This window comes from Phacochoerus africanus, chromosome 11, assembly GCF_016906955.1.
Source record: "Phacochoerus africanus isolate WHEZ1 chromosome 11, ROS_Pafr_v1, whole genome shotgun sequence".
NCBI lineage: Eukaryota > Metazoa > Chordata > Mammalia > Artiodactyla > Suidae > Phacochoerus > Phacochoerus africanus.
This window is the reverse complement of record NC_062554.1, coordinates 84,224,291-84,238,936: the sequence shown is the minus strand read 5'-3', so window position 1 is coordinate 84,238,936 and position 14,646 is coordinate 84,224,291. Positions and strand designations below refer to the sequence as shown.

At 31.9% G+C, this 14,646-nt stretch overlaps 1 protein-coding gene across 1 annotated transcript in view; it reads left to right on the top strand.

Annotated features, from left to right (window-relative positions):
• The window catches only part of MEOX2 (mesenchyme homeobox 2), a 66,147-nt gene extending 57,135 nt beyond the window's left edge, over positions 1 to 9,012 (top strand). Inside the window, exon 3 of the mRNA XM_047753543.1 lies at positions 7,614 to 9,012. Within this exon, the coding sequence (XP_047609499.1) occupies positions 7,614 to 7,838 (225 nt within the window). The 3' untranslated portion in view covers positions 7,839 to 9,012. The remainder of the gene's footprint in view (positions 1 to 7,613) is intronic.
• The last annotated feature ends 5,634 nt before the right edge of the window (positions 9,013 to 14,646 follow it).

Below are 14,646 nucleotides of genomic sequence, written 5' to 3'. Positions count from 1 at the left end.
ACCTGTGGTGTATGGAAGTTCCCATATTAGGGGTAGAATCAGAGCTGGATCTGACGGCCTGTGCTGCAGCCACAGCAATACCAGATCCAAGCCGCCGGATCCTTAACCCATTGAGCAGACAGGGATCAAACCTGTGTCCTCATGGATCCTAGTTGGGTTTGTTACCGCTGAGACACAAGGGAAACTCCCTAGAATAGATTTTAATTTTATTTCTCTTTATCATTTATAATTTTTATGCTGAACAGTTTTTAAAAATTTTTGAATGTTTTCCAGTTGTGAAGATTACTGAATATTTTTGTGGTCAGTGTATATTCATATGATAGTAATAATTACCATCATAAGTTCTTACAATCATTTTGGAGACAGTTCCTAAATCTAATAAAAGTGTAGTGAAGGCTCACATATATCCTGATATTGAACTCAAAGTTGTCTAAAAATAATCAGAATATTAATAAGATTGAACCATAAGGATTGCTGCTATTCCTACTGTTCTTATAAGAGTGGTAAGCCTTTATGTTTCACCCAAATATTTATAATTGATAGATTTCACTAAAGAGGCAGTGGCTAAAGGCCATTTCTCAAAATAGTATATACTGATTGTGATATTTTGCTAACTAGTGTTAAACGTTATCCCAGAGATTATGCAAGATTTCGAGAACAAAAGTTATTATTCTAACTGATCTTAGTAGTTTGCATAAAATAAGTACCAGTAGTGGGTCAGAATACACAAATGTCATGTATTCAAGAATTGCTATTTAGGAATTTTTTTTTTAACACAGTAATGGAGAAAAGTGCATAATGTAGTTTTGATAAATCCACTTAGATTTTCAGAAGTCATGATAGATAATACTCATGATATGCTTAGGTAAACCATATTTCACTTTAAATAACTGAAATGTATATCCATTTTCTAAAACTTGTATAAAAGTAGCCTTAAGAGTAGTGAATTTTCACTGCAAATTAATATTATTAAAGTAGGCCACTTGAATTGAATTTTATCAGGTATGACAGAAAAAGGTATAACTGTTAGTATTTACTACTAATATGACCTTTCTAAAAGGTCAAATTAAAAGGAATTAATCCCCTAAGAATTTACTCATCACGTGAGTGATAACCCTGCATTTTTGGAAAGGATAATATAATACATATGATTAACTTATAATAGTCAATCATAATAACAAATTATGGAGAATTTCATTTGTTGCCTGAAAAAAAAATGGGTTCAATGTGTTATTTGCCCAGGGCTGCCAATGGCTCATGCGTATTCAGTTTGTCCAAAGACATGTGAAATAGTACATGTTTTATGACTGCATTAGTGAGCCTGGTAGCTCCCATGAGCTTCTTGGAAATAGCTGAGGGATTACTTCTCTTAACTGGATATAAGTCTATTCAGCCAGGAAGAGCAAAGATGCTTTCTTTTACCCCATTTTTCATCCTTACCTTCTAGAGCTTTCTTGGTTCTAATTCTTTGGGTCAGCTACTGCCTTTGCCACTGAATTACTTGAGTAAGTCTTACTAGGGTCTGTTTACATTAGCTGCCATGACCAAATTTAATGACTAGGGAGTGATTAAATTTCAAAATTGTATTTATACAATTACTTCTTTGCATGTTTTCACATGTTAAAGATGTGAAAAAATATTTGTTAGTATCTATAGTATTTCAAGAGCTCATATACAGATAGAAACAGTTGAACTATTAAATCTACAAATTCTACATGTTTAGAGACATTTAGATATGTCACTGCAATATTCAGTTTTCATCCAGATGTTATGGGTTAAGATTGTTTTGTCAAAAGACAGACATTTATGGTATTCTATAAATGTAAGTTATAGCATTATACAGATTCTACTTTCTATCAACCAGTTTGCTCTGGCCATTTTAGGAAATTGTATGACAATACAGCTGTATATTTCATTTGTGTTCTCCTCTGATATATTGTGAACCCTAAAAGGACAGATATTATGAACTTATACATAGAAGGCTGTATGTGAATGACTAAATAAATTAAAGAGGTCAAATGTATGTAAAATGTCTATTTAGCAAATAGCATTTTTCATTTACAGTATTTTTATTAAAGAGAAAAATATGATTTCTATTTTCAGAAATGCATGAGAAAAGCAAATTAGCTACAGTAAAATTCTCTTAATTGCTTCCTTCAGTAAGGAAGGTCAGATATAAATAGTTGTATTTCTATTTACTTAAAGAGTAGTTTGATATTCCAGGCAAGGAGAATGCTAAATACTCTGTAGACTAAAGGATAAAAAGTGAGTCCTCATAATAAACAGATGTTCTGGAAAGTAGAGCTTATAACTAATCATTTAAATATTTACTGCTAATATTGCAGGCTATTATTTCCTTTGTTACTTTTATGAAGATGTTTTTGAAAAACATTATGCAGAAATATTGAATGCCTCTAAGTTTGGTTCATATTGCTTTGCTTTCATGAACAATAGTATTTTTTCATTACTCACATTCTTGTGGGGGAAAGAATTTATTTTTATCGGAGTTGTTAATCATACTATGTAACAAAACGTACTTTATATGGAATCTTGCCTTAGCTCCAAGCTTAAAAAGAAGGAAATACTAAAAAAAACCCAAAAAACTATTAACCAGCATTTCCAGATAAGAAATAAGTTGACTTTAAGCCCAAATAAAATAGTAAAAGTTCACAAAACACATATATTATGCTCCAAGATAGACAGTATTTTTAAATTGTATGCAAAATATTTGATGATCCAATTTCCTAGCACCTAGGGTACTACCCAAGGTTACTAGAGTACCAAATTTGGAGGCACAGAGGATGCTAATATCAAGAGCATGAGGTTCCCAGAGGAAAGATATCACGCAAAGAAATAATTGTGTGGCAGGAAAGCAGTGTGGGATATTGAGCATGGTAAGGAGGTCATGCCATCTTATGGACCATTGGAGGATTAGCAGTCTCTTATTTTGGGATTAGCAATGACACCAATTAGAATAGCAAATAGTTTAAGGATATTCTGTAAAATATGAAGCTAATCTTTACACATCTCAGTATATGCCAAAGTCCTCACACACAGTAAACTACCCTCAAAGGCAGAAACTATTTCTTAATTTATTTGTACACACTCTTACATCTAAACTTTCTTACCTGTTAAGTAAACATTTAGTAATGTTGAGTGTATGAATGAATAAATAGAGATTCTGAGTCATCAAGGAAATATGAGATTATTTTTACTTAGCTAAAACATGCAGATTATTATATGAGACACACTTGTAAAGTTTAATAAAAATAATTTGTTTGTTTTTAAATTGTCAAGCATTTGAATGATTATTCTTTAGCTATTTTACAAACAAAACCATACAAAAGTATATTTTTCAATTCAGCCAATGAAGTTGGATTATTAGGTGATAATAAAGTGTATTTATAAAACTGTGATGTTATTATTCTAATGGCAATACTGACATAATCTGGAATTACTTTTATAGATTTGTTTTTATTTGTAATTTTTCTTTCAGGGCCACACCTGTGGCATATGGAAGTTCCCAGGCTAGGGGTCATATCCCAGCTGCAGCTGCTGTCCTACCCCATCGCCACAGCCACAGAAATGCAGGATCCAAGCCTCATCTGTGACCTATGTCACACCTTGTGACAACACAGAATCTTTAACCCACAAGTGAGGCCAGGTTCGAACCTACATCCTCGTGGATACTAGTCAGATTTTTAACCTGCTGGGCCACAACGGGGACTTCTATAGGTTTGTTTTTAATGTTGTGATGGTTGTAGAAAAACATATGCATCAAATCTTCCTCTCATTTCATTTCATCCCAATATTTTATAGTATATTTGAAAACATATCTGGACACACTGACATTTGAAGTTCTGTGCTCTTCCTTCCCATTTTTTTTAAGATGTACTCATGATGCATCTGTTGCTGTTTTTTGTTCCATTACTATATTCATGAAGTTGCTATAGCACATGTGTAGCCTGATCCCTCAAGAAAATACCTAAAGATATTAGAATTATTATATTTATTATATAATTATCAAATGCTTTCTCATATATGCATATATCCATATATTAATACATATGTATGGATATATATAGCTACTATTGAAAACAATGAAGTTTTTCATTAGTCCTTTTAAGAAAATGAATTTGCAAAATTTTGCATGGTAGTCATAGGAAACAACACAAAATTGCCGCATTATTTCTAAAATCAATACCATATTCTGACAGTTTTCTCTTTTAGAATTGTACAAAACAGGTTTTATACCAATATTATAGAGTTACTGCACCCTTTCTCCCAGAAAAGGAAGTAAGTGTAGATTTAAGAAAGCTATTCCTCCCATTTTCTGCCAAGATTATTTTGGCTGGATGTTTCACTTTTGGTGACAATGATGATGATGTGTTTCTTCCACCTGGAATTGTCCATGGAGAAAATGTCCCTATGGAGAATCTTGAAAGTCATATTATTCCAATATAACAAATATGAAAATTGAGGCAGAGAGAAGTATAATTTTCTCAAATTCACACAGAAACTCGGAATTGAAGCCAGGAGCAGAACCCAGTTCATGTGGAAAAGATCTAATAAAACATGCAATGTCAAGCTTGCAAAGGTAATTAAATTGAGTAGCATAATTACCTAAATTACAGTACAGGAAAATAGTGCCATATTTACAAACCTAATTATATTGAGTAGGAGAATTACCTGAATGATAATCATATGGATGGATTTCACATACTTTATATGCTTTACTTTTCTAACCTGAAAGCTTAAAAATAGGAATTTGAAATATAACAGGAACAAACCTTCATCCTCCCTCCACCCCCCGCCACCCAAAAAATAAATCAATCTGGAGCCAAACAAATCCCCAAGTTTAAATTATGGCACCACATTTTCCTATTTGCAGGGAAAGTCACTAAACCTTTGAGTCTTCATCTATAAAATAGGAATAATGTTAAAAATATATGGAAAAAATACACGTATTAGAAAAAATACATATACAGCACCTAGCAGTGTAGTTGTTTAGCCCTAAGTAATAAATAACATGATAAAAAATAACAACTTATCATTTGGTTATTAAGTGATAATACATGAAATCAATTACCTAGTTTTTAATTAATTTTTTAAAATACATTTTCTGGATTTTAGGCAGTCTTTTTCTACATTTTTGTATTTTTTGGTTCTTAAATGGATTAACATGTATGTATGGGTAAATGTATGATATAAGATTTTAATTATGGCCCTGATAGAAAAATGAAAATCCAGAGTTGGAAATGAGTTGGTTTAAATATATTTTGGTGCCAACATCTGAGAAAACTATACTAATTTTGATGGAGTATTGTGATTTGAAGACCACTAAAATACATCTTTAGAAATGTAATATATTTCCCTTCACTTTCTCTTTAGCATTTTGCTTTTACAGAAATTGAGATTGTTTCTAAAATGAAAATGGAGAATATTCAAAATGTTCTCAGAGTAGAATAAAACAGAACTATTTGCAAGATACAAAGACTTACTATGAAATTTCAACTGTTTCATCACAAGGGTATAACAATTGAGTGCATCAGTAAAGCTATGCATATATGGAAACTTGATGTATGACAGAGTTGGAAACAATAATCTCTGGAAAAATGGCGGACTGTTTGATAAATGATCTTGGAACAGTTTGTTATACATCTGGAATAAAGTAAATTAAGAAATTTTCTTTACAGTATATACTAAAATCAGTATGTCATAGCTTAAGCCCTTGAATTTGAAATGCTAACCTTAAAATTTTTAGAAGAAGATGTAGATGAATATCTGAATAGTCCCAGAAGAAAGAAGATTTTTGGTGAAGAAATGAAACGGCCATAACAGAAACAGTTGGTAGATTTGAATACAGTACATTTTAGAGCTTCTGATCATCAAAAGATACTCTAAGGAAAATGAAAAAATATAGTAACAGCCATATAACCACAAAAGCATTAAAATTATCATTAAGAATATATTTTAAGAGTCCATAAGGAATGAAATTAAATCAAAAATCATTCAACCCAAACATTTGGAGGAATTTCACAAAGGAGGAATGGGTCATTAACACTTAACAATGCTTTACTTTATTAGTAATTAGAAAGTGCAAAATAAGAGCATGATGAGACAATATGTACAGTCATTTTATTGGAAAAGATTGATTGATAACTCCAAATATTGATAAAGATATGGATCCATAAGAACTCTAACACCCTAAACTTTGGGGGGGTTAAATTGATGAAACTTTGGAAAATAATTTTTCTGTATTACCATGTTAAATTCCACATTCGTACACCCTGAAACCCATTGATGCAACTCCTGGATATGTAATGAAAGAAGTTCTATCAAATGTTTATCACAACATGAATGCAGGAATGTCTATAACAACATCATTTGTAAAAGCAAAAACAAATAGTTCAAGTGACCATGGAGAAGAGAATGGGTACATTGTGTTATAGTCACACAATGGAATTGCATACAGTGATAAACAATGAATGAATGCAGTCCCTTGAATCAACATGGATAAAGTAAAAAGCCTGTAGTTTAAAACAGTCCATTTTGATAAACCTAAAAAACAAGCAAAATTAAACAGTGCTTTTTAGGTTCACATGTCATGAAAAAAGTTGTTTTTGTTTATCTCCTTGTTTTAAATAAAGGCTTGGGGATGATAAACCCAAAATTCAGTTGTAACTTTGGGGTGGACAGAGAAAGGTGATATAGAAGGAACATCTAGCTTAACAAGAATATACAATGATGAGAATTTCATTGGGAAAGGAACACAGTTCCACCTAAACAAGAAGAAGAAATGATGCCAGTATTCTGGTTTATTCATGGATGGTCACATAATGCATGTGTACACTCTTTGTTTTATTATGAATCTGTATATAAACATGTATATATAATGTATTAGGGAAATTCAATTAAGATTTTAGAAGAAAAATATCTCTCCAAAGCTGACGTGACTAACGTACAGTCTTAATATCAGCATTTAACGGTTATCAATGGAAATTTTTTATCTTGATCTTGTTTTTAGGAAATTATTGGAATCACATATTTGTAAAGTAAAATAAAAGTACTAAGGGCAGACAAAAGAGAATACTTCAAAAGAAAATGGACTTACTCTGAGGTGGGATGGTCAAGTAAAGCTTTGTGAATGCAGCAGGGGACTACAGTGACAAAGAATGATCTTTCAGATGGGACATCATCAGCAGCTCCCTGAGAATATTTTTAATTGGTTCAGGCATTGACAGCCAGGGCGCAGAGGGAGTAGGTGTTGACCAAGACAGTTATTAAATGTTAGTTCTAATTCACATATACGGTTTATAAAGCTAAATACCTTTGAACACTAAAATGATACAGTACTTTCCCATTTGTTGTTTATATTATGTCATAAAATATGAAATATAGTTCTTGATACCTTCTGAAAGTTTTAAAATTATTATCATGAACATGGGGCCTGATTAAAGTCATTGTTCATTTATTTTCACATTCACTCCTTCACAGTATGTTGGTATAAGCCTTTGAAAAGCTATCTTTTCATTGATGACCAAAAAGGAGGAAGAAGTTGTCCATTTAATTTCTTTCTTTTCTTCTTCCGTTTGTTCCCTTTCTTCTTAAAGGTGAAAGTCTGGTTCCAAAACAGGCGAATGAAGTGGAAGAGAGTAAAAGGAGGACAGCAAGGAGCTGCGGCTCGAGAAAAGGAACTGGTGAATGTGAAAAAGGGGACACTTCTCCCTTCAGAGCTCTCGGGAATTGGTGCAGCCACTCTCCAGCAAACAGGGGACTCTCTAGCAAATGAAGACAGCCATGACAGTGATCACAGCTCAGAGCACGCACACTTGTGATACACATGGAGGGGATCAGCTCCGTTCTCAGGAAAGAAATGTTCTGATGGCAAGCCTTACCCAAACATCGTTTACACAGAGAGATGACCATGACAGTGATTTTTAATATTATTAAATTCAGGCATCTCAAGTCTGTTTTTCATGATTTGTAGAGGGTTTACACTAAGTGCCACTTACTAAAGATGCTTCCACAGTGAAGATGGAGGTGAACTTGCTTTGAACATTCCAGTTGTGTTTGGCATATGTCTGACAGTGAGCAGCTTTGTGTTTGCTTTTGCTTGCACTGAAAATTAAATTGCTATCAAGAGCAAACTATGAGACATTTATATTCAAGGTGCCTCTGGAGTGAAGATGTAGAAGATGAATTTGCTTTGAACATTCCAGATGTCCAAGGTCATGCTGTGACAGTGGGCAGGTATTTGCTCTTGCTTGCACTGACAATTACATTGCTATCAAGAATCAACCATGAAACATTTTTTATCCTGAACAGCCACAGTGCCTGAAATCATCTTAAGTGGATAAAAAAATGTATTTTAACTCTGTATATATTACCCTTAAGTCATTTTCCTGTCTTCACTAAGTTTAGCAATGCATTCATATTAGCTGATGAAAATAGGCACTCACGATGACAACCAGAACAAGCTTCTTGTCTTTTTATACATTTTGTCATTCCAGAAACAATCAGCACATGCTTACTTGTGTTCAAGTAGAGAAAAATACATTAGAGTCTGATAGGACATATTCTTGTACCACAGACAAAACAAATCTTATGTTGCATTTTCTATCAACTGCTGCTAATACATTATTATAAAATTTACCTAGCTCCTCAATTCTTCTTATCTTATAGCTTGGAAAAAATTTAGGATCATAGGCAAATCAGTTACTTACAGAAAGAGCTTCGTATGACAGACATTGTCTGATCTTATTTCTATAAAACATTAGCTGTTATGAATATGATTTAATTAAAAGGAAAGGATTCCCTCCTGATTGGCTTTGGTATTAGAGAGGTTGCAAAAGAAAATTGATTCCTCAAGTTTGTAAAAGATAAAATTCTGAATGTCTTCAAATTAACTTCAGTAAAAATACGTTACTGTTTCATATATGATGTATTCACACAGAACAATCTTTGTATTTTGTGAAAAAAGGTGTTTAATAAATGATCCTTTGTAAATAATTTTGGACTCCCTACTGTGATTTCCTAAATATTTAGATGTTTTAATGTAAATACTTAAGAAAGTCCCAAATTCCTCTACATTTGTGTAAATCCAGATCATCATAATTAGTGAATCACCAACTTTTTTTTGTTTTTAAACTTTTTTATTATGAAAAGATTAATCCTAGTGTAATTTTAAAAAGCATCTGAGAATTGGCAAATGTAAGACATTTCCCTGATTTGAAGAATATGCCCAATGGATTTGTTTGTGTATTTTATGAAATCATGGACAAAAGCAGAAGAAAAGGTAGTATCATTCACCACAATGAGAGGGACAAAACAGTCATTTATTTTTCAGCTTATGTAGAATATGAATTCATCCAGTAATTGTTTCTAAGTCGAAACATCCAGTTACTGATGTGAAAATAAACTAAATAAGATCATCAGAACTCTCAGACTTAGTCGACATTACCAATATAAGAAGTCAAGGATTATATTAATGTATTTAGTTTAATGCATGATTACACATACGTTAGATACCTAAGTACTACTTGTAACTTTATAACACCGTTTTCATTTGTTCCATATTTTAACCAGAAATACTTGGAAATATCCATCAGCTCTTCCTACCCCCTAATTAATGAGAAATAAAAATAACACTAATCCATAAAATGTTCCAAAAACTTCATTTTTTGGTTTAATTTGCTTTAAATTGGTGAGATTAACAAAAAAAATAGATTTGCTTGATTTATTTGGTTGGTTTTAATTTGCTTAGTCCATCAGGATATATACAGAATATTCAAGAAATAAAATAGATTGTATCACATTTTTCCCTTTGTGTAATAAATTTTATCACAGCAGTTAGCAATATTTCTAAATTAACTTTGAGGGGAAGACAGTTCATATTAACATCTTCCAGGCATAAAACAGACACTCTTCTACCAATTACTTGAATGAATAACAAAGTATATTTGTACTGATGACATCTACTTGGGTGGACTGACTTTCTTATTGCAGGATTAAAATTCAAAACATCTTGACAAATTGGAGAAGTGGGAAGATATAAATCGAATTGAGTTTGATAGGGACAAAGTGGAGAATGATTCATTTCAGCAGGAAAATAATTTCCAGAAATAAGAGGAAAGGACAGTTTAGGAGTAGCTAAAAAGAGAGAAGGGCTGTAGCCAAACAGAAAGATAGAGAATTACAGTTTAGCATGATAAATGAAGTAGGAAAAAATGATTTTTGAATAGATCTGACATTTGGGAAATGTGAAGCATTTGTATTGTAGACCATCCTTTTATTAGAGAATTGTGAGCTATTCTAAAATGAAGTAATAAAATTTGACTCCAGAGATCACTTAAGAATCACCAGGCAGGATAGGCCACTGGCTGACCAAAAGGGGGCATCATTTTATTCACAGTGGTTTAAAATGATCCACCATATAAGATGCTGGAACACATTAGAAAAATGATGGCACACTAACATGTAAACAAGCAGGCTAGATTAATTCACAATCTCCTATCTTAAAAGTGGTGTGTAAGTTTGCTGGACAATAACTCAACATCCAGTTTAAATCCTATGCGGAAAAAAAAATATTCTCATGTGTTACTGAGTTTAATTTACTCAAGAAATGACAAAATATAAAATAACTTTATTTGTTTTAATTCTACATTGGTATCCTGGCTTGCCATGGTATCTTTTCACCTAATGCCCTTTTCATATAATTCTCTGTCAGACCTTGAGGCTCTACAGAAATTTATAATAGCATGAAAGTACCTTTCGCTGAAAATAGTATGGAATTAAGGTTAGAATGATTTTTCCGGCAGGATTCAGAGGGATGAACACTACAAAGTTTTTCCAAAAAGTTATCCACATATTTTAACTCAGTATTAATATGATCCCAATTACCTCTTACTTCCCATATTTACCTAGGGTTGTCAGTCTATATTTTCCCCTTCAGAAACCTAAGAACTAGGTTTGTCATTTTTTAAAAAAACAAACTAAATGCACTTAAAATAATCCCAACCACAGTTTTAATACACTCCTGAATGACATCACATAAAATAAATGTGGGGATGACTTGTGAAATCCAGTAAAGGCCTTCCTAAGGATAATAGGATGAGATTAGAGGGTGGATAGAAAAACAAAGTAAATTATAAAAACAAGTATTTTATGTTTTTAGTGAAAGTATACTTTTTAAAAATTACCGGCATATTTTTAATGGCATATGATGATTTTCCTCTCTGAGAGAAGCTTAAAGGAAACTATAGAGCTTAACTAAAACCACGAACAAGACGGTCAAGTATCCTAAGTTAGTGACTAGAAAGATTTACTGTAAAATGTGTTTACAGTCCTTTCTAAATATATTTAGGCTGCTGATTTCTAAGAATAATTCACTTATATCATGACCTATTTTCAAATAAAATTGTATTAACATAATGCAGTTAACATTTGAGGTAAATCGTTTTAGATTACAATGCAATGTTTAAACTATCAAGTAAGAATACCTAATTGGTAGTAGTTCTTTGAACCATTTGGGAAATTATATTTTCTTGTCAGTTCCTCTTCTTGCATCTCTTTAGTAAAAAGCAATCTATAAATAAAAACAAATTCAGAGCTACTGTGAATTTATCATTTAGTTTGATATTCTAAATATTTCAAGTCTTATGAATGTTAGAAATCTGCAGGATTAATCTGAAATACTGTTATAAAAGTGTTTTTTGTTATATTTTTGTATTTCCTAAGTATGCCTGAAGCTAACTAGAATACTGAAGAGCAATCTTTTTCATGGGTTCCTTGGCATTTCTGCTTTTAGCTCTTGTAAAATCATGCTGGAGATGGTGGACAAAGGAACAAAAATGGCACATCAAACTTTAAAAACCAATAAAATTATACTTCAGCCAAGTAAAAATATGGCTTTTATTTACCTAAGTAATTATTATCACCTAGTATGTTATAATAGTACATATTATCATATATTTTTATAATACTCACCTTGATTTTTAAATTTTTAAATATATTGAGGGTACATTTAAAAGAATAAACATTTCTTTTCTTTTCTTTTTTTCCCTCCATAACAGCTACTAACTTGTATTCAAGTCTAGCTTCAAACCATGGTCAAGAAAAAAATTAAGAAAAAATTGTTATTGTTTACGGCAAGCTCAGTAAACCCCCTTAAAATATTGTTTACTTTTGTTAAAGAGGGTTCTAAGAAATAATTTCCAAAAGAGAATGAATTTGTAAATATAAATTATTGTCACAGTCAGTTATACAAGGGGTGATAGAGTGATTTAATGTATAGTAATAACAAGTTTAGGCTGTACTTTATATTTCTGCCCTTTATGAACTAAATGCACTGACATAAACATGCATTTTTTTAGAAGATAGAAATCACAAGATTGAGGAAAATTACACTATCCTAAAAGTATTGAAACATACATTGTGTTTTTGTATTATGTGCTAATAATATTGATAGTTGAAAACATTAAATATTATGCATTTTTAATGTTAAGTACAAATGTTAATTTTAAAAATATATTACTACTGCTTAGTTTAATGAAACATGAGACACACACTATATGTTTAAAGCCATACTAATGCCAAGTAAATTATTTGCTTGGCTTTCACCTTTTTTTGGGCGGAGTTCAATTTTCTTTGGGTTTGTCAACATTGGAATATAGTAATTTTTCATGAGATCAGATCTATAATTTATAATAAAATGTTTTGGTGTTAAAAAATTGAAAAAGTAGACAGAAAACTTTTTATTTTAAATCATTAAATTAGAAAAATGTTTCTTTTCAATAGAAAAAGATAAATTGAGTCATGACATTAAACATTTCCTAAAAGTAACATCAAATCAATTTCTTTTAGAATTCATCAGATATTCTTTTCAAATTTGCCTATTGACCACCGCAAGTTTTGCAAGGTTTTTTTTGTTTTTGTTTTTTGTTTTTTGGCCAATGCCCCCGGCACGTGGAAATTCCCTGGCCAGGGATCAAACACAGAGCCACAGCAGTGACAATGCTGGATCCTTAACCTGCTGAGCCACCAGAGAATTCCTTGGCAAGTTTTTGCTCTGTGGAAAAATGCAATTTAAGCTGTTATCGGAGAATGATGACCAAAATCTTACAACTGTATCTGAAATGAAATATTTGCTAAATGTTATGTAACTTATGAGATTAAAGTCAGAACACTCACGAGTTTTTATCTTATTAGTTTGGTAACAGACCACTAGCCAAACTGATTAAATGAAAAGGTGCCTGATCATGACCACAGTCTTATCTGGTATTCTCATGTACACTCTATTAGAATGAGTAATGAGACTCTATCAGTAATTAGTTACTCTGATTACTAAAATGTGTTATTGACATAGAAATAGTGTAAGCCTCTTTAACTAGATTTAGGCTCACTTGCTAAGCAATATATTAAATCATGTTTAGACGTTTCCTTAGGAGAAATACTTTCTATTGTTCTTGGAATATGTATGGGTAACAGAAACTTTTTAAATTTAAATGACACAAAATTTTGGAAAATTATTTATCAGCGAAATGTATGTTTTGCGTAATAGTTGAAACAGAGCATACTTGCTGCTCTGCAGCTGTTTGTTCTGGTTTGGTTTCATCTTAACATAAGCACATTTAATACCTCAATATTATTCCCTTATATGGATGTAGCAAGTATTAGTCAATAAAGCTCTTATTAGTGGATATTCACTCCCCTTTCTCCAAGTTTTCCCTCAGTAATATTGAAATGAACTACTTTTTACATTCTGATTACATAGGAAATAGATTATTTGGGACAAGGAGTTATGCTCATTGTTAACAATTTTTGTACATATTGCTAATTTTCCACCTAAAATACCAATTTACACCCCTATCTATTCTATGCCTATTTCACTGTATTTATGGTAATAGTAACCATTATAGTTCTTATTATTTTTTATCTGATGGAAAAACATTTTAATTTGCTTTTAATTTCTAATGCAGTTGAATATCTTATTGCATTATTGATAATTATAATTTTAAAAATCATTGACCATAGTTTGTTTTTCTTATGAATTGGTAAGAGTTTTTTGCATACTGAATGCATTAACAGTTTTTCTGTCATGTATTACTATTTCAGTTTAAAAAGCCGTAAGTGTAAGAAGTTGAAGGAATCAAAAAAGCCTCATTTCCTTACATGAAACAATAGACTGAATGAATGTATATTTTATTTTATTCACAGTCAGTGTTTTCACTTTATTAAGTCATGATCCTAAATACTAAATGTGGAGTTCCCGTTGTGGCACAGTAGAAACGAATCCTACTAGGAACCATGAGGTTGCGGGTTTGATACCTGGTCTCGCTCAGTGGGTTAAGGATCCAGTGTTGCCATGAGCTGTGGTGTAGGTCGCAAACGCAGCTCGGACCTGGCATTGCAGTGACTCTGGTGTAGGCTGGCAGCTGTAGCTCCAATTAGCCCCCTAGACTGGGAACCTCCATATGCCGCAGGTGTGACCCTAAAAAAAGACAAAAAAAAAGTCTAAATACTAAATGTTTACATTATCTTGGGTAATAAAAGGTCATGCATATGATATTTTAATATTTATATATATATAAAATTATTAAAATTTTTAGGTCTTTTGGCTTGAGGAAAACAATAACACAAAAGAAC